Here is a 19,146-nt window from a genome sequence, read left to right on the forward strand (position 1 = left end):
AGGTGGAATGTTTTTATTATTGGATCATATAATCACAACTGGATATTTATTATTTAACCATAATTAGATATATTTTGACAACATAAACGCGGAAGTTAAACAAATAGAGCTTTACAAAAGAGATACAGACACACACTTATAAAGAGAGAGAGAGGAGATTCAATTTCCTTTTCGTTTTCCTGTCCGTTAAGAGAATATGGAGCAACAGTGTGACAGTCCGTAGTAAAACCTAGAACTTTATATCATTCAGTTACCAGATGGTGTCTTCTAGAGAACGAAAGTACTTGGCCAGGCAAAGAATTCTGCTTTTCGCATTTTCACCTGAAAATGAGATCCAGTCAGTTCTGACGGTTAAAAATAAGTTTCACACAGAACTTCAGCTCCTTGAGAATAAAAACGTGCCTAATCTAACAATTTCAAATAGACAGCAAAGCCAGCCTCATTTTGAAATATAAAATACGATTCATCAGAAGGACAAGTTCCATACCTCGACTTTAGTTGCAGAGTACGTTATTTTACTCTTTTCAGGTTCTATTATTCCAGCCAGGACCTTATCGAATGTAAAAACCTGGTCATCTCCGAAGTGAGTTTCCATTTGTAACTGAAACGATAAGATAGTTAGCGTCGTGAGGGCGTTCAGTCCGTTCTGACGATTAGCATTTTGATTGGAGGTCTATGCAAGCAGCGGCCGTTAGCTTCTACTCTTATAATACGAATCAGACTTATCAATTATAGTTAGAGAAGGGGAACTGAGCCTCCACTATAGATCATGAGCCATCAGCTAATTGCTAACTCTGATTTCGATGATCAGGGCGCGGTTTAAAGTTAACTACAAGATAAATTGGTCAATTACGAGCCAATTATGAAGCATGTTAAAAACGTCACTTACTTTAACAGCGTTACAGTTGACGGTGCACAGTTCAGGTTTTACTTTTTTAGCGTACACAGTAAAATTGACAGTGTCACCGGTTTGATGCCAGTCGTAACGGCATTGTACCGCCTGTTGGGATGAAGTTTTTCAGAATACATCCCTTGAGGGGGGACATTAATCATAAAAGCATTTACCACACTTACTACTTACTACTATTAGATCATACTCAATGTATACGTTGTTCATAACCTAGCCGATTTTGCTATTATAAACTAAAAATAATCTCTCGATTAAAGGTGGTGAATGACGAAGCTCCCTTAATTCCACCATGACCAGTCTAATGAAACTGGCGGGAATCCACTCTTTGGACTAATGATACGGTGACGAAAATTAGTATCTCGAACAAAAACTTTGGACAGAAGGCTTATTCATGTAGCATCAATTATCTCATTCGGGCCAGGAACATGATTTTGTTTTGGATGTAATTGTCATAGAGAGCTGGAGCCGGAACCACATATTTTCACCATGACCCTGGACCACAGATTTTAATGCAGCACCAAGCTCAAATTAGAGCCTGTTATGGACGTAAGCTACTTTATTTAATTGTCAATGCGAGTTTATTTAATAAAAGCGATGAAAACAATGATAATCCATCATTCATTGAAATATTGCGACTTGTCAAGGCCAGAAAGATAAGGTTTTGATGGGAATCCGTCCAATAGCCATGATATTTTGAGGCTAGGTGTCATCTTATGCATAATTTTGGGGAGTAAAACATAGATTGTACCTTTTTTTGTGATGAATCTCCCCAAAGATGAGTTCCCTTCGTACACCCCTTCTGTTTCAAAAAATCATTGAAATCCGTAGTTTTTTTGTTGCAACAAGACCAATACTTCATTCCTGCAAAAAGAACCAATATTGTGAAGATCAAATAACTTAGCAGCTAGATTTATGGTAAAATTTGAATGAATCTATCAACAATTAATCCAGATGTAGAAGTATTTAATTCAATCTTCACTTCACTTCCAGTAAAATAAAGCTGAATCAAAGATAACCACTAAACAACAACAAATAACGGTCGAATAAAGGTTAAATTGGAATCTTACCCTCGTGGAATATGGGGCACCCGGGATGATGCTCACATGTTCCCTCATAATCTTCTTCGTCACTGACATCCACTTTAGCCTTCCCACATCCCTTCCTTTGACAGATCGACTCTTTCGTAACCACTTCGTCTGTAATTAAACCAGGATAACGAGCAAATAAACATAAACTTAACTCATACAATGGTGGCAAGTAGTTGAGTTAACATATTATTGTGATGTAGAGAGAAAATGGACATCGCTAGTATAAAATATTGGTCTTTACAGTTTACACTTTTTAAATTTATTGGTAAAGCAGACTTGGTTTCAATAGTTCTACTAGTAGTTACCAATCTTATCAGAAACAGCAAGCTTGTCGAGTAACTTCCTCAGGGAAGCAGACACACTGCTAGGTAGAGGAATCAGGGGCTCCTCCTCGCTTGGTCGCTCCACCCTCTCCGGTGGTTTAGGTGCTTCTGGTGGCGGTGTTATTTCCTTATCTTCTTTTGCTGGCTCTTCCGGCTTCACATTGTTGTGCTTGCCTTTACAGCAACCCTGATTGTAGTTTTAGAGTTAGGGATATAGATAATATTACATTGAATGGCCTCAGTCCACAATTATCTGAGACTTAATTATAAGGAAAATTTGCTTTATAAAATGCTTATTTCAGGTAAGCTACCGCTTAATTTTAAAAATCCGACTCTGGAAAAATCCTGGAGTTTGGACCGAATTTAAAGCCAGATCAGCTGAAATCTGAACTTTTATGCCAGACGAAAGAATAGAAGCTACCGCAGATCGATTATCTTTTCGTGATCGTCGAATCAGCTACTTTCTAGGAAAAGTTTAGAACTTTTGAACTGTTGCATTGCAGAGAACGAAGTCTCTTTGTTTCTGATTATGGAGCCCTAACAAATTCTGATACGTGATATGCTACGGAAGCAGTGCACTGAGCTTCATTAATAATTCATATTATATATATGGTCGGTGTTTGAATAACGTGGTAGTTCTCAACTGGCGTTGGCGATGGTGTTGTTATTATAATAAGGCCACCAATATTCATATCTGGAATCATCGACGAAACAAGGGGCGGTGGATCTATTGTAAGATAATGGATATGGAACGGTTCATTAAGCATTGAGGCAAACTTGGTAGAGGGTGACGGTGTTCATTGTTAATAATTATACTTACAAAACCCACATCTTTATATCAAGCAATAGAATTCATGGTGTGCGGGAAGTCAAAACACACCTTTGTTTTCAATCCTATCATGACCAATGAGTAATGACTAATGACTATCATCATTATGCTTATAAAATGCTCATAATATGCTCATAATGCATAATTTGTTAAATATGTATGTCAACCAAATGCACACTTCACAGGCGGCTGTGATTTCTCAGCAAGATTCGTGTTTATAATCAAACGTGATGAAAGAATCAGAATCTTATCTAAACTCAAATAACAAATAATAAATACGAAAAAAGAACTAACTTTGATGTTGAGGAACTCTGTGAAATCTGTTGTCTTCTTTTCACAGCACGACCAGCTTTTGTAGGCATCATGAAACACGGGTGCTCCGCAGTGGAATACACATTCATCTGCAAGGAGGGGGTCACTGGGAGGGGGTCACTGGGAGGGGGTCACTGGGAGGGGGTCACTGCAGAAAGGGGATGCAAGGATCACAAACATGGCTGAGTTTCTACATATTGTAATTATTTTTAATCAATTTGGTTTGGACACATAGTAAGACAGCACAAATATAGGTGAATTCTTCGTATATTTACATCACTAGCCTATAAAAATAAAATTAGGTTAGACTAATGAAAGCAATTTAAAAGTTAACAACTTGAAAATTTAAAACAGATTTTAATCTGAAACTTTACTAAAGAGCTCAATGTGCTAGGTAGAATGGACAACAGAGCATAACAGATTATTCAGCGAGTAACTACAATCCTATTTAACCCAAAAATATTAGTTCTAAATTTTGAAATAAGAATGCTCTCTTCTCTATCAAGTGCTGTTGGTCGGACTTTTCTTACTACACCTAATTTAAAAACTCCCATAGTGAAATCAGATTTATGCGCTAGAAAACAATGCATGGAAAGTGCCGACTTCTCAAATGACAATTCATTATCAATTTTAAACTTGTTTCTGTGTCCATTCATTCTGATATGAAATGGAGAAACCGTTTGGCCGAAATAGGTATCGTCTTTTAGGCTCTGGGGAAGTTTATTACAAATTTGGCATTGGGCGACATAAATTATATTGCTGTCCTTACATGTCAACCGGAAATCCAGAGTTAAATCCAAACCATTGACAGTGATAACTTCGTTGGAGTTGAACAGTTGGGGACAGGTTGCACAGCCTCTCCCGCCACAGTTTTGGCTGACGGTGAAAGAATCCGTTTCGGAGCACGAACTGAGTTTTCTATTGCGCACTACTGTGTTGCCTATAGATGGCTGTTTACGTAGTGCAAACAATATCTGTACGTCTCCGCATAATTGTTTGATGTCCTCACTAGTAGAGTGTACCAACTTCCTAAGTTCAGTGACCTCTTTGAAAAATTTCACTGAAAAGACAACTTTGTCAGTGATTGGCTTCTTATCTTCCCTCTCATACAAATCGTGTTCTATTGATCTCAAGACTGCTTCAGGCTCTGTTTCCGTTAAGGTCCCCTCCTTGTGTCCACTTTTCATTAGGTCTTCTTTAAGTTCCTCCAGGTCCTCCACACATGTGTGATCCTGCGAATTTCGCTTGATCACTCGGATCATCTGTGAGAATACTACTGATTTAAAGACGTGGTTTGGGTGGAAACTATCAGTATTAAGGTAAAGCCTGGCATCAGTCTCTTTCTTAAATAGTCTGTAGTCGATGTTGTTGTTCTCCCCCAGGGAGAGTTCTACATCCAAGTAGTTAACTGATTTGCCAAACTGACAATCACCGAACTGAATTCCAAATCGTTTTGCGGCTTCATTTAGTTTCGACACAAAAAGATCAAATTGCCTCCTGGAGCCCTTCCAAATTCCAAAGACATCGTCGATGAAGCGTCGCCAGAATAAAATAAGACTCCATAGCTGTATCATTTCAGGCCAGATGTTGATGAATAGCACCCAATGAAGCATGATATCAGCGACTTGACGCGAAATACAATTTCCAGTTGGGATACCCTTTTTGCCTGTGTACACATTTTCTTGAAAAGTGACAAAGGAGTTTGTGAAGATAATCTCCGTGAATGTTTTCAGAATAGCCTTTCGTTTATCAATCATAGTACTACCGTTCAGGGCATGTTCCAATGCAGACATAGCTATTTCAGGTTTTATGCTTGGATACAGACTGATCACGTCTAAAGTAAACAAGTTGATGGTGCTATATTTTGACATGTCTGCCGATTCATTAAGGTTTTTTATGTTACTGAGAAGGTCTGGTGTATCCAGGAGAAACTCCTGTTGGCAATAAATCCTACTTATATCTGTTAGGTATGGGCTAACCCACTTTTCTAGCCTGTAAAGAGGGCCCTCCTTAGTGGCATGGACAAGCCTGGTAGGGGGAACTATTTTCCCCTCAATCTGTTGTGGACTTAATTTATGCAGCTTAAATAGAGGGTACACATAAGGGACTACTGGTTTGAATACATGTGCATGCATTTGGTTATTATTTTCATTAAGTCCAGTAATTATTTTTAATATTATATGAGACTTTAAAAACAGTATGTATACTATGAAACAAGGCAACACTACAAATTTATTTCATAGTATTTCAGAGGAAACAATTCATGTATAGTTATAACAAATTCAAGGATTTCTGTAGAATTAGGAAGATAAAAGGTTGAATTCACGATATTACTAAATCCTGGTAAACATCAGCTGAGTAACTCAGACAGTTTTCTAACTATTTATTAAGGCCGAAAATAATGCCGTATATAGTGGTACAAAATAACAAGATTCAATCGTCTCACCCTCCGCATTTTCTTGAGGGTTGAAGCCTTTACCACACCCCTTGTTATAGCAGAGCACCTCGTCGTCCGCTGTCATTTTCTATCTTCTAGCTAAAAATATAACATTAAACCAGTGGCTGTCAGCTGTCATTTTCTATCTTCTAGCTAAAAATATAACATTAAACCAGTGGCTCGGAGCCGTAATTAACTAATTAAGTCAAGTAAATAGACTGGATAATTCAAGTTGCAAGAAAACTGTGCACTGGTCTTTAATCGAGTTTACCTATGTTGTTAACTTGTACATTTTTAGAGCTGAGTCAGCTTAATTGGGTGAAAACTTTAATGTGCATCTGTAAAGTGTGAGCATAAATCAAATTTAGGCACACTCTTGACAGAAAATGAAAGGCTAACAAGTAGAATAAAACACGATGGTAATTCATAAGATTAAGATATTCAATAAATTACAAATTTTAAAACACAAAGTTTGAACTTCATAATAATTGTATTAATCCAAATCATCTAAAATCCGAACCGAACACGCGATGTGAGTTAATTGATCTTTAGTTATGTATCTTGAACAATGGAGATTTTTAACTTGATCAATTTCCATTTCGTAATCATCTTCTGGCTGAGTTTTAGAACTAAGATTGGTAATAACTTCATTTTGAAGCTGATAGGAGTCCAAAATTGGGGCTACACTCTCAAAGTCCAAAGAAGGGGTTATACTCTCTGGAATACATCCAATAGGTAAACACTCCCAAGAAACGCTATCACACGTCACAAATCTAGATCCCATATTATCTGCCCCACTAATTGGAGACTGTTTCTCAAGCTGCTTCAATACATTTTTAAGGTTCTCAACTTGCTTAGAAATGTTATCGTGATCGAACGGAGCACTGGATTTCGGTAGAAAACGAATTTCAAGCAGGTTGCGCAGTTTAGCATACTTGCCCGTCACGTGATCACCGCAGTGGTGAAGAATAACGTTCGATAACCACCATGTATTTTCGTCGTTCTGATTTTTCAGCAAAACATCAACATACAAGCTGTGCTGATTTATACTGGGATCTCCAAACAGATCTCAGAGATAATACTCTCAACAAACTTGGTAATTTTAAGACGATGCTGAAAGTTAATTGCATAATTTTCACATAGCACGTAGATAATGTGAGCCACAACATTTGGCTTGTTCTTGTCAAGTTGAACCAGCAAGGGTTTCCATGTCGAGAACGAGAATGAAGTGTCTTCAAGACACTTTACAAGCCGAACAGGTAGTAAACTCAGTTCATACTGGGACAATGACGAGATCTGTTCCACAAGAAGTGTAATTTCAGTTTTATTAGTCTTCTTCCCTGCTCTCTTCATACCTTCAAGTCTCTTCTGGAGCTCCATGTAGCCGACCAAACACTCCTGTACCTTGCGTTCTGCGTTCTCCAGACACTGGTTCTGAGGTTTCCAGTACTTCTCCTCCAACCAGTAGAGTGCATACTGAGCAGCCATTCTCAGCCTCTCCCGACACGGTAAGGACTTGTGGGTGCCCTCGTGTCGGATATCTATGATCCAGTCTGGTATCCCGATCCCCGCAGCCACGCTGGCTACAGATCTTGCGAACACCCCACCTTGGGCTCGGTCTATGTTTCCGTTAACGAACCTGATGATAGCGAGACTGTACACAGATATCTGAGCGGTCTTGTCTCCAGATTCAAGAGAGGCTGCTACCAGTTCCCCGGTACACTCCACGGAGAGAGGGAGTCGTTGTGATCTGGCTGACCACATGCTCACGAAGGAGAGACCCTCTCTTTTGGAGGGCTCGTCTGGGGAGTAGAGGAGGGAGTACACTTTCTGCCATTCTGAAGGTGATGTCCAGGGATCTAGTTTGGGTGGGGCCATCCTGAGATAATGTTATGTGAGTCATGATATAGAACTTGGGAGAACAAGCCATCCTTGATTGATACGATGTATTGTGACTATCATGAAAATAACGGAATCGGTTCTGTCCAAAAAGTACACAAGCTATACAAATGGTACAAATACATAAAAGTTACTACGTTATAAATGATATTTTATACAATTAAACGCAATTAAATAGAGGAAGTATGATACAATTGTTTCTTGACTGGTCTCAATGTTACAATAAAGCGTGGTGTTTAGGTTCTTTGACTAAACATCATTTTCATGACTCTATGGTTTCTAACAAGAATCAGTTTGAAAGGAACTACTAAAATCTTTAACCCAAAAACTTCCAATAAAGTTTTTACAATACCTCAGAACTCAGAAAATTTAAAGATGAAGATGCTACAGACGAAAGTCAAGGATATATAAATTCTACTTGTTTATTAATTGAAATAAACCAATAAAAACTCGACAAAAATGGGTTCACATGTACGGTAAAACTTGATATTTAAAAATTACGGATAAGGGGTCGGTCACATATTACGTAATCACTTTTTGGCCGGCATAATTATCTAGCAACCCCATTCACTTCCCTCAGTTACTAGTACGTAATATGTGAACGACCCCTGAAACTGTCACTTCATACCAAATTAGTTTGTACAAATACAAAATTATCAACATGATTTAATCGAAAAAATAGAATTACTGTAATTCAATTATGTTTGTGATAAACGTCATCAAATGTTTTCCAAAACACCTTTTAACAAAATCCCTTCCTTTCCAGGAATTCGGGGATTTTTCTGAGCTATCTTGTTTTAGATCGCTCACTCGTTTTATAAGTTTATTTCTATTTCTAACAAAAATGAATGGTAGCTGTGATGGGCTCCTCGTGCAGAAATGCAAGAATATCTTCCTTCTCGCATACACTCGTGTGAGCTTGGAGAAGCATCATGAGCGGGCGTTGCCAGGTAACTAGCTATCCCGTGAATGGAAGCTTAGTTCAAATAATAAGAAATACAAATTGTCCGCTAAACTCTTCCATATCAGTCTTGGCCTTTTTTTTATAAATTACTGAGTCTTACAAGAATTCTTTGGTTTCGGACTGTCTGTCGTTTTTTCGAGATCATCTTCTTCATTTTTGTTAGAGTTTTCATCTAAAACAGCTGGGGCGCATTGCGCCACTTCAAATTTGCAGGCTGATTTCCTGTGAAGCTGCAGCACCCATTTCATATCCTCTGTCGACTCTTCCGCTAACTTCTCCAGAAAATCAAATAGTTGCTGAAAGAGATCAGGGCTGTAACGGCTGCAAAGTGAGAGCTGACAGTGTTCTAGCAGATATTTGCACTCGTTTGATATCACTGTTTTGTCCACCCCCAATTGCTTTACAAATTGTTCTCTTAAAGGTAAAAGTATCAGATCTACTTCATCTCCAGCAAGTTCAACAACCATATCAAGGTGATAGTCAGATAGTGTCTCAATACCAGCTAAATACTTCCCAATAAACATCTGCTTACTGTTGCTGGTTGCTATCTTTCCTAGTGCAACTTCCAAAAAATTACGCTCCTTAAGTTTTGATAAAACGTAGGCTGCCTCCTCAAACACAAATAATAAGTCCTGGTAAGGCGGCAAAATGTCAGGTATTCCGTCGGTAAACTCAGAAAACATTTGGAAGCAGCTGATTTGTAACCACGTCACTTTGAACGCGTGAGCAATCTTGTTGAGGTCCCTAAACATCTCTCCAGATACTACTGGCAACTTGCCCGTGTATGCAGCTTCAACAAAATACCTAACTGATTGTTCACTAAACTCCTCCATATCTATCGTGAGTAGCTCTAGTGTTGTGGTCATGTGATGTATCACAGGACTGTTCAATGACAGGATGGCAGAGTTTGCCCGAATCTTTGCTCCCTGATTTGCTACCAGTTCTATGTTGTTATGAGTGACTGAGTCCAGAAGTTCAATACCAAAGTTCATCGGAACTACAGCATCTTTGGCTGCTGAGTTTATCAATGTTAGTGTTTTACCGACTTTTTACAGGGGGCCTCAGCTCATCATCCTTAAAAACACTCCTTTTATCATCAGATACTTCAACTGATCTGAAATCTTGTAAGGGGTCCGTGTTACTTATTTGTAAGTTTTCAAGAGATGACTGTGTTTCGCATATTTCATTTTTGAGAGTTGATTTCTTTTTAGATTCTGATCGAACGTGATCTTTCGTAGATATCTGTGATGGATCTTTTTTCTTGTTCTGTAAATTCTTATTGTTCAGTGGCTGAGAATTTTCATCAGTCTGTGATGGAGAATTAACGTCCCTGTTTTTATGAGCATTCTTTATCTGTGCAATCTTAGCTGTCGTATTGGGTACATGAGACGTATTGGCCTGTTCGTTTTCCGGTCTCTTTCTTGTGTGGCTTTGTCCAGCCTGATTCTGTACTTGGTTCCCATCTCCTGATTGAGCTGGACTTGGTCCAATGATTGTATTCAAAGGTGGTATTCCATACAACATAGGGGGAGGTATAAGAGGGGGTCTCTGAGGAAGGCTGTGTGTTGGAAAAGGTATCATCGGATTGCTTAGATCACTGTGAAAATATAGATGGTGACCATTTTGCCCAGGAGGAAAATGCAAATCGTTTCTTGGTTCGACTATCTCAGGTCGCCAGGGGCCATTTCTTCCCTTGTATCGACCACGTCCCCCTCTTGCATTTCTTCGTCTTTGGCCTCTTGGAGTTCTCGAACGAGGTCGAGAACGATTGGAATTAGTGCAGAATACTTCATTTCCACGATGACTTTCTCGGTCACTTCCATCGCTAGTGGCCGGCGGTTGCTCTTTCTCAGACATAATCTCACGGCCCACGCAGATAGTTTCAGCTATGGTGACATTTTGACCTGCAATAATTGATATTCAATATCAATTGTAATAGTGTGGTATTAAATACAATATATATTTTGAAAAATCAATCTCAATGCCTAATATTTTGTAAACTTTCTGTAATTTTAAAGGTGATGTCCACGGGTCCAGCTTAAATTAGGTGGGGACATCCTGAGATAATCTTATATTATACAGATAGATTGTGATTCATCTTACGACAAAGCGATAAAGACAAAGTATAGCAATTAGTGAATTAGATCAAATATTCTCGACTCTGTCAGCATAATGATTGCATAATGCATAGTATAGTGCTGTCACTGTCAGCATTATGCTTGCAGTTTCGCCGGTAAAAACAGGTTATAACAATTTTAACTACAAAATCTGTATAAAAAACCAACAAAGGGGGCAGCAAAAAATGATTTAATCAAAGCATCAAACATCAAAAAATTAAACTTGGATTAAAAAGTGGGGCGGTGAATCATATTTGTTTTGACACGTGTCACTGATTTGAGGATTAAATTTTAGTCATCCGTCACTGTCAGAAAATACATGGCTCCCCTATTGTAAGTACTTTTCATTGTCACAAAATTATCAACTGGATAAAATCGAAATTGGAAATGTAACTTAGAAAACTTTGCTTACAACGCACATTAAAATTAAATTTGTCTCAAACTTTAATCTCGATTGCAGTCATCTCCCCTACCCCAGGCCATCTGGATTATCCGAATTTTTCCAGAACGGCCATATACCTTTCTTTCCAGGATTAGGAGCTGCCGGGCGGGTTGGAACATCAGGAATGTTTGTTGGTTTCCTGTGAAGTTGTAGCACCCACTTCATGTCCTCCTTTGACTCTGCAAGTTTCTCCAGTATATCAAACAGTTCCTCAAAGAGGTCAGGGCTATAGCTGCGGCAGGATGAGAGGTCACAGTTTTCTAGCAGATATTTGCATTCTTCTGATATCGCTGTTTCTTCCACCTCTTTCTGTTCTACAAATTGATCTTTTAAAATACTCAACTGCTTTGAAAGTAAGTGTTCTTTCAAAGGCTGAACAATCAGATCTACTTCAGCTCCTGCTATTTCTATAACCATGTCAAGGTGATAGTCAGATAGTGCCCCAATATCCTTTAAATACTTCCCAATAAACATCTGCTTGCTGTCACTGGTTGCTACCTTTCCGATTGCCACATCCAAAAAATCACGCTTTCTTAGTTAGGACAAAACGTAAGCTGCCTCCTCAAACACAAATAACAAGTCCTGGTAAGGGGGCAAAATGTCAGGTATTCCATCGGTAAACTCAGAAAACATTTGGAAGCAGCTGATTTGTAACCAGCTCACTTTGAAAGCGTGAGCGACCTTGTTAAGGTCCCTAAACACTTCCCTAGGTATTGTTGGAAACTTGCCCGTGTATGCAGCTTCAACAAAATACCTAACTGATTGTTCACTAAACTCCTCCATATCTATCGTGAGTAGCTCTAGTGTTGTGGTCATGTGATGTATCACAGGACTGTTCAGTGACAGGATGGCCGAGTTTGCCCGAATCTTTGCTCCCTGATTTGCTACCAGTTCTATGTTGTTATGAGTGACTGAGTCCAGAAGTTCAATACCAAAGTTCATCGGAACTACAGCATCTTTGGCTGCTGATTGGTTTATCAATGTTAATGTTTTACCAACCTTTACAGGAGGCCTCATCTGATCATCCTTGTAGACACTCCTTTTATCGTGTGATCCCTTAATTGATGACGAACCATCCTTCAAATTCGAGACATTATTTTCATCCACTGATGTTTCGTCTTTTCTTGAAACTTGCATGGGGCTTTTGACACTTGAATTTACAGTTATACTAAATTTTTCAAATGATGATCGGGTTTCGACCAAATCCTGGATGTACTCAGCTTGTATCTGTCCAGGCTGAGATTTACTGGACGTTTTATCGTCCAACTTATTTTTTCCAAAATCACTAGCTCCAGATTTGCAGTTCTCCTCAGAAACTTGTGCAGCTTTTGAATGATTCAAAGGGACACCTTTGAACTGATCATTGTAAAAATGTTCATGATAACCTATGTTCGGGCCTAAGTATTGATGCCAAGGCGGTATCCCGTAAGGTATTGGAAATGGAGGATGCACTGTTGAATGGGCGTCTGGAGGGAATGTTTTCTGAGGATGAGTCCTATTCATATCGCCCACAGAGTAATAATTTCTTGGACTGAAAATCGTCGTTGCTTCGACTCGCCCTGGTTGCCTCTCGCTATTTCTTCGGTAGTTTCGTCCCCTTCCTCTTGCATTTCCTCCTTCTTGGCCCCTAGGCCTACGATTTCTTACACGGTGCTGCAAGTGTGAATGATTGGAATTAGTGGCTGATCTTTCACTTTGATGCCCACTGCCACTCACCGCTCCACCATAAGAGGCAGACGGTTGCGCTCTTTTAGGCATACTTCTATTAAGTCTCAATATACATCGTTTTAAGGAGCAGTCAGAGATGTGGAAGTGAGAGTTTTCAGCTATCCAAAGGTGTCATTTTAACCTGTAATAGATGTATCATCATTGTCATAATGATTTTAAATTTTAAAAGCATGAACAGCAAAGGAGGTCGACAATGTGACAATTTTATTTGCATTGGCAAGAAGCAACGATAAAAACAATGATAAAACCGATACAAATAATAATTTGTTGCATGTTATAAATTAGGACGCAATGTAATTGTATATATTTTTCTAAAATAGTAAAATTGTCTCTTGACCGGTCTCAACGAAATAAAAAACAATGCCAAAAATTAAATAACGGGAAAAAATACAGAGATCCGGTCAAGGAAACATCAAATCCAAGTATTCTTATGCTTATTTTTTGAAATGAACAAAAAATAAAAACCGTATAAAAAACGGGTACAAAAACCTGGTACATATATTATGCACGTCGTTGAAAATGTATTGAAATTTAATTATAACATTACACTGTTGTTTTATGAAATGTAAAATTGTTAAGGAAATTAAATAAAAAAGTAGAAAGTAAAATTAAAAACTATGCTTACTATAAACATTATTAAAATTGGGGAAAAAACAACTTCCTTACAGTTTGGTCAACTGGTTTAGCTGATTTTTTTGCGAAGCTGCTGTATTCATGTCGTGTCCCCATTAGTTAATTCGAGGATGTTTTTGGAGCACATCATGTTTTTGGAGGACCTGAAATAAATCCTCGAAGAGACCAGGGTTGGTGCGGCGACAGGATGACAGGTCAATGGTTTCCAGTCTCCAGCGGTGAAAAAATCGAAATTATGCGGTACCGCACCCGACTATAAAGGTAAAATGTGCGGTAAGGTGCGGTAAATTTTTATCAATTATGCGGCAAATGTGCGACGATTTTTTCGAAATTTGTGCGGGAATTGTGCGGTTTTCTTTTGTATTTTCTGAAGGACTTTGGAAATTCTAAACGTATAACCGCCGCTCTTATCAAAAATAGGTCTGTTTATGTGTTACTGAGGGTGTAGTTCTTTACTAAGTCCATGATTGAACCTATATTGAGATTCAGTTATCTGAGAACAGTGACTTGATCTGGTAGAGATCAGGAGACAGTTATTTGAAGACGCCTCTTGATAGAGTCGATCAGATCCCATGCGTGATCGCAAATATGTGACACGCTTGTTGGCATTGATCGTCAGTACTTGTAAACCATTTGATCCAAGATCCATTAAGCCCACTATAAAGCCAACGCTACAACGAATAGAACTCATTACCCGATAAAAAGGTCTGCAGGTATGATCGAAGTACGGTAACGACGAGGGTTCCATAACGGCCTGGGTCACGGTCCCGAAAGGGCCTGGGTCACGGTCCCGAAAGGGCCTGGGTAACGGTCCCGAAAGGGCCTGGGTCATGGTCCCGAAAGGGCCTGGGTCACGTGGTAACCGGGTCACGTGGCCTAGGCATGGGTTCCAAAAGGGCCTGGGTCAGGGTCCCGAAAGGGCCTGGGTCAGGGTCCCGAAAGGGCCTGGGTCAGGGTCCCGAAAGGGCCTGGGTCACGTGGTAACTGGGTCACGTGGCCTAGGTATGAGTTCCAAAAGGGCCTGGGTCAGGGTCCCGAAAGGGCCTGGGTCACGTGGTAACTGGGTCACGTGGCCTAGGTATGAGTTCCAAAAGGGCCTGGGTCAAGGTCCCGAAAGGGCCTGAGTCACGGTCCTAAAAGGGCCTGAGTCACGGTCCTAAAAGGGCCTGAGTCACGATCCTAAAAGGGCCCGACTTTTAACATATTTTGGTTTTTACACTCGAAAATCTTAACGCGAAAATTTCAAAATTATGCGAAATTACGCGGAAAAATGCTAGATTATGCGGAAATATGCAGAAAATTACAAAATGTGCGGAAGTGTGCGGAAAACAATAAATTATGCGGAAATGTGCGGAAAACGGTAAATTGTGCGATCCCGCACCCATCGCACCTAATATGTGCCTCTGTTTCCAGAAGACACTTCCATTCTATGGATACCACTCTTTTATCCACACCTAACTGTTTTAAGGTTGATTGTTTTTCTTGCGTGGAGCCTTTGTCACTGACAGTTAAACTTAGTGTTTCAAGTAATGACTGCAACTGAATTTCGCCTGAATCATCCTTCTTTTTTTCAGATACATTATTCTGAGTTGTTTCATTTTCATCATTTTTTAGCTTAGCCTGTTTAAAATTATTCTGTGACTGAGCATTGTTCTTCCTCTCCGAATTCTTGGTTTTTGGTCCCCTCGGTTGTGGCATTGGTCTTACAGGAAGAGTGTGAGTAGGGTAAGTTTTTAGAATACTCAGAGCGTTGGGGTCTCTCTGATGGTATTGGAGATGGTGAATGTCAGTCATCAAAGCACTTGGAGGGAAATAGTTCCTCTGTTCGTATTTACCCCTACTTTGTCTACGTCCGCCTCTCGAATTTCCTCGGCCACGTGAATCATTTGTCAGTGCCATTTCGACCTAAACGTACAAAAATCAATATTGTCATCGTGAAATTTTGTATGATCAACGGAGAATTCAACATAACCTTCAATATTTATGTCACAAGAAGTTGAAGTAAAAAACTGGGAAATTGGCATAATGATTCAAATCGAAATGATATTCAAAATATTTACAGTGTTTTCTTTTTTATAAAATCTCAGCGAGCATAATAGATAAATACAGGGTGGGCCAAAAGTCAGTACCCATACGTTGGCCTTTATAGCTCAGTCACTGAGTGCCCAATTAAAATAATTCTTTCTGGACTCTGGTATGACTTAACTTACCACCACTGGTTCGAGGAATTTGTCAACTCGAAAAATATTCGCGTTCATTTTTTCAAATTAGAGATGTAGCTTCTCAGATGACCGAGATACGAAGCATAACGAGTTTATTCATTACGTGTCATCAGGTGATCGGCTTACCTAATCACGTGATAAGGTGACCCCGTTAACCACCCCGTTAAACATTATGGGAATCGTTAAGGCTGCCAAATTAAGGTGTCGTGTCACATAATCACCCAATCAATTTTGGTAACGAGATACACAAAATGTTTGATAACTTCGTCATTTCTAATTTGTTTAATGTTTAATACTTTGATAATCTATCGTCTCTGAAAAAATTAGGCGTCCAGCATGTTCAGAGTGAACAATAAAGGTGTTTTAATATTGAATGGGCGTGGTCTTAAAATATTCGAATTTTAAAATTTTGGCGACTAAGGCCTCGAACAAGTAGGTACAGTATGCCATCTGCAAAGCAACAACTCTCAAATATAAAACACGGCCGAGGTATAAGACCCAACGTATGGGTACTGACTTTTGTTGGCCCACCAAGGATCGATCCAGTTTCACCAGAATAATAATATTTTTAACAGGAACAAATTCAGTTGTCGACTCTTGGCACTAATTTATTTCAATTAACATTGATTTATGCGTCTAAATCTTAAATCTTTAAAAGATCCAGGACCCAAGCCAAGCTAAAAGTAAATAGTGAAGATAAGTTCTTTAACTTAAACTCTTAAAGTTAAAACATAATACAGCATGGGTGGATTTTTAATAGCTTGCTTATCAGTGTCATCCCTTATTCCCATGTTACCAGCTACTTGGCAAGGCCTCTGTCAGTATTGTAACCCTGGTAATGAGTTGGGAATGTGACTAGTGACATCTTCTTCAGATGCTCGAAGCTAGCACAATGCTGCTCGTAGTTTGTTATGCTCTTACAGTGCACTTGACATTTGGGACAGGACAGGTTCTTTCTTACCTGACGGAGTAGATTGAGGTGAATTATCTGGTCTTGAGTTCCTTAACTTAACTAATTTTAGTTGTGTTGTCAAATAATACAGTGAGATTGAGATTGGATAGAACCCGACCAAGTCATATTATGACCTTCCCGTGTTTATTCCAAGCATTGAAGATGGACGGATCTGGACGGAAACAAGTACTTTTGTGAACTATTTATAAAAAGGAAGCTCCATTTAAGAAACTTACCCCACTGTTGCCACAATCCACATTACCCATCACGGTGTCAGCCTCGTCCGTTAGAGCTGTAAGTTTCTTCATGTGCTTTACACCCTTCATGTGCAGGTTGAAGGAGGACTCAGTTCTACAGTCCACACTTAGGGGAGAAGTCGGATTAATACCTTTCCTTTTGATTGTAGGAAATACAGTATTTAATAGATGTGGGTACTGGTGGCGAGGTGAACCACATTTTATAGACTGTGATCAACCAATCATCTTTCAGTGTTGACCAATCTAAATGATATTTCCATGGATCAATATTCAATAAAATGTTTCGTGAAGGGATGTTATATTGGGTATAATTAACAACTTCCCTACTATCGAGACAAACTATCTTCCAAAATCAATAAGAAGTAAGAAGATGCAACAGACAATCCTTTTAACAACAAGTTACCCAAAATATCGACTATAATATCCCCCAAGTGATTAAATACTCACAGAATATCAGAATACTAAATTTGCTGGACACAGAGATCCCGCCTCACAACTAACCTGCAAACATCACAGAAGAACTTGTTTGTAATTTCTGAAGCATCCAGCTCCTCCCTATCATCATTCTCCTCATCTCCTTCAGTCTCCTTTTTGTCCCTCTTGGCTACCTTTAGTGCAGGTCCCTGGGTATGCTCCTTTGAGGAGAGGTGTGCCAGTGTGTCCGCCCCGGTAGGGCACGACACGTCACACATCTTGCAGCAGAACACCTCCTGGAATGGGATGATCATTGTCAAAATTGTTACAATTAATCTTATTTGAATTTATACCATCAATTCTCACAAAACTATCACGTGACAGTTACTGTCACGATAGTTTTGTGGCAAAGCATGGTCGTATATAGCATAATCAACGGAAACCTTGTACTACAACTTCTCCCAATTATAAGAACTAGAGGATACTAACGGTATTGTTCTTTGGCCCCGTGGCTCCAGCGGAAGTTTCAGCCGCGATATTGGTCTTGTTACGGTGCTTTCTACTCTGACTGTGTTGGATGAACGAGTGTTGTTTTTGTACCACCACCGAGCACAACTGAAGTTGTTAATTTAACAACTTTAAAAGTTTTATTTACGTATATTTTCAGGCTGATGACAATGTTGTATATTGAAATATATTCCGGATCAGTAACTTTAAAAGATATAGTAAATCAAGTAAGCCAGTATAAAGGGTTTCTAAGACGCCACATGTTTGGGGTTATATATTGGTATCAGTATGAATTGAAGCATACTGAATATAAGGAGCAAGTGCTCTAGATGTTACCTTGCATTCGAATCGTCCGTCCTCACGTACAGCTTCAGGTGGGATACCATCAGAAGGTAAACCTTGGCAAATCAGTCATATTATTACAAGACATGAGGTATTTAATCAAAAATGTAATGTTGTTTAATTTCTTAAATATCGACGCGTCAGCGCTTAGCTAGCTTGATTCAATAAAGACTGACACTAACATTCAATTCTTCACTATTCAAAATAAAAGGATTATTTATCATACATATTTTGATATTGAAATTAGTTTGTTTCCCTTTCGTTATTGTCGTCATATCGACTGAAACTTTCAGAGTTAGGTGAGCGATCACAAATTACTAAATCTTTACCACAGCTGAAAGTATGATCGTTAACTTGCTAGAAATTTACGAGTATACTTTCAGCTTAGGTACAACGTAAAACACTTCGTCGCTGTTATGAGTGTTAATGTGAAAGTTGCTGGTCATAAATCAAAATTTTGCAAGGGAAGACAAACCAATTTCAATATCACCTGTATTTTTAACTTTGTCTCGAAATATATGATATAGTAGATCCTGGAGAGGTACGCTGTTTATCACTCTCAACTCTCATGAAAAGATAATGATTCAAAGGATAACATCCGGTAGTAGAGACTAGGTAGGACAAGTGAAACTAATGATTTGGATGAAACGCGACCTTTCAGTGTGCTACACTTTCATCAGGCTCAAATTATTTGTTATATAGTAGTGTTGAAAGTTTTAGTAATTTCAGCACTAACTATATAACACATAATTTGAGCCTGATGAAAGTGT

At 39.0% G+C, this 19,146-nt stretch overlaps 3 protein-coding genes across 4 annotated transcripts in view; all 3 read right to left on the reverse strand.

Moving 5' to 3' along the window:
• Positions 1-95: 95 nt before the first annotated feature.
• Positions 96-19,089, reverse strand: LOC134813607 (cysteine and histidine-rich domain-containing protein 1-like). 2 transcript variants are annotated; one of them, XM_063821470.1, is made up of 9 exons: positions 19,057-19,089; positions 5,909-5,997; positions 3,445-3,551; positions 2,304-2,508; positions 1,978-2,106; positions 1,659-1,771; positions 890-1,000; positions 488-601; positions 96-321 (listed from the first exon to the last, which is right to left on the reverse strand). In XM_063821470.1, the coding sequence occupies exons 2-9, from the start codon at positions 5,982-5,984 to the stop codon at positions 268-270; spliced, it is 909 nt and encodes a 302-aa protein (XP_063677540.1). In that variant the 5' UTR covers positions 5,985-5,997; positions 19,057-19,089; the 3' UTR covers positions 96-267. The 2 variants fall into 2 exon arrangements, with proteins under 2 accessions (XP_063677540.1, XP_063677541.1); XM_063821471.1 differs by lacking the exon at positions 19,057-19,089 and having other exon boundaries at positions 5,909-6,002.
• On the reverse strand, positions 6,320-7,782 carry LOC134812600 (uncharacterized). Its single transcript, XM_063820087.1, has one exon. The coding sequence runs from the start codon at positions 7,775-7,777 to the stop codon at positions 6,944-6,946; it is 834 nt and encodes a 277-aa protein (XP_063676157.1). The 5' UTR covers positions 7,778-7,782; the 3' UTR covers positions 6,320-6,943.
• The window catches only part of LOC134812553 (uncharacterized), a 52,928-nt gene continuing 50,258 nt past the window's right edge, over positions 16,477-19,146 (reverse strand). The window contains exons 10-14 of the mRNA XM_063820035.1: positions 18,371-18,432; positions 18,017-18,142; positions 17,615-17,823; positions 17,093-17,219; positions 16,477-16,865 (exon numbers count right to left, since the gene is read on the reverse strand). Coding sequence (XP_063676105.1) covers positions 16,704-16,865; positions 17,093-17,219; positions 17,615-17,823; positions 18,017-18,142; positions 18,371-18,432 — 686 coding nt within the window. The 3' untranslated portion in view covers positions 16,477-16,703. The remainder of the gene's footprint in view (positions 16,866-17,092; positions 17,220-17,614; positions 17,824-18,016; positions 18,143-18,370; positions 18,433-19,146) is intronic.

The sequence above is a fragment of the Bolinopsis microptera genome, chromosome 3 (assembly GCF_026151205.1).
Source record: "Bolinopsis microptera isolate Bmic1 chromosome 3, MBARI_Bmic_1.0, whole genome shotgun sequence".
In the NCBI taxonomy this organism is placed as follows: Eukaryota; Metazoa; Ctenophora; class Tentaculata; order Lobata; family Bolinopsidae; genus Bolinopsis; species Bolinopsis microptera.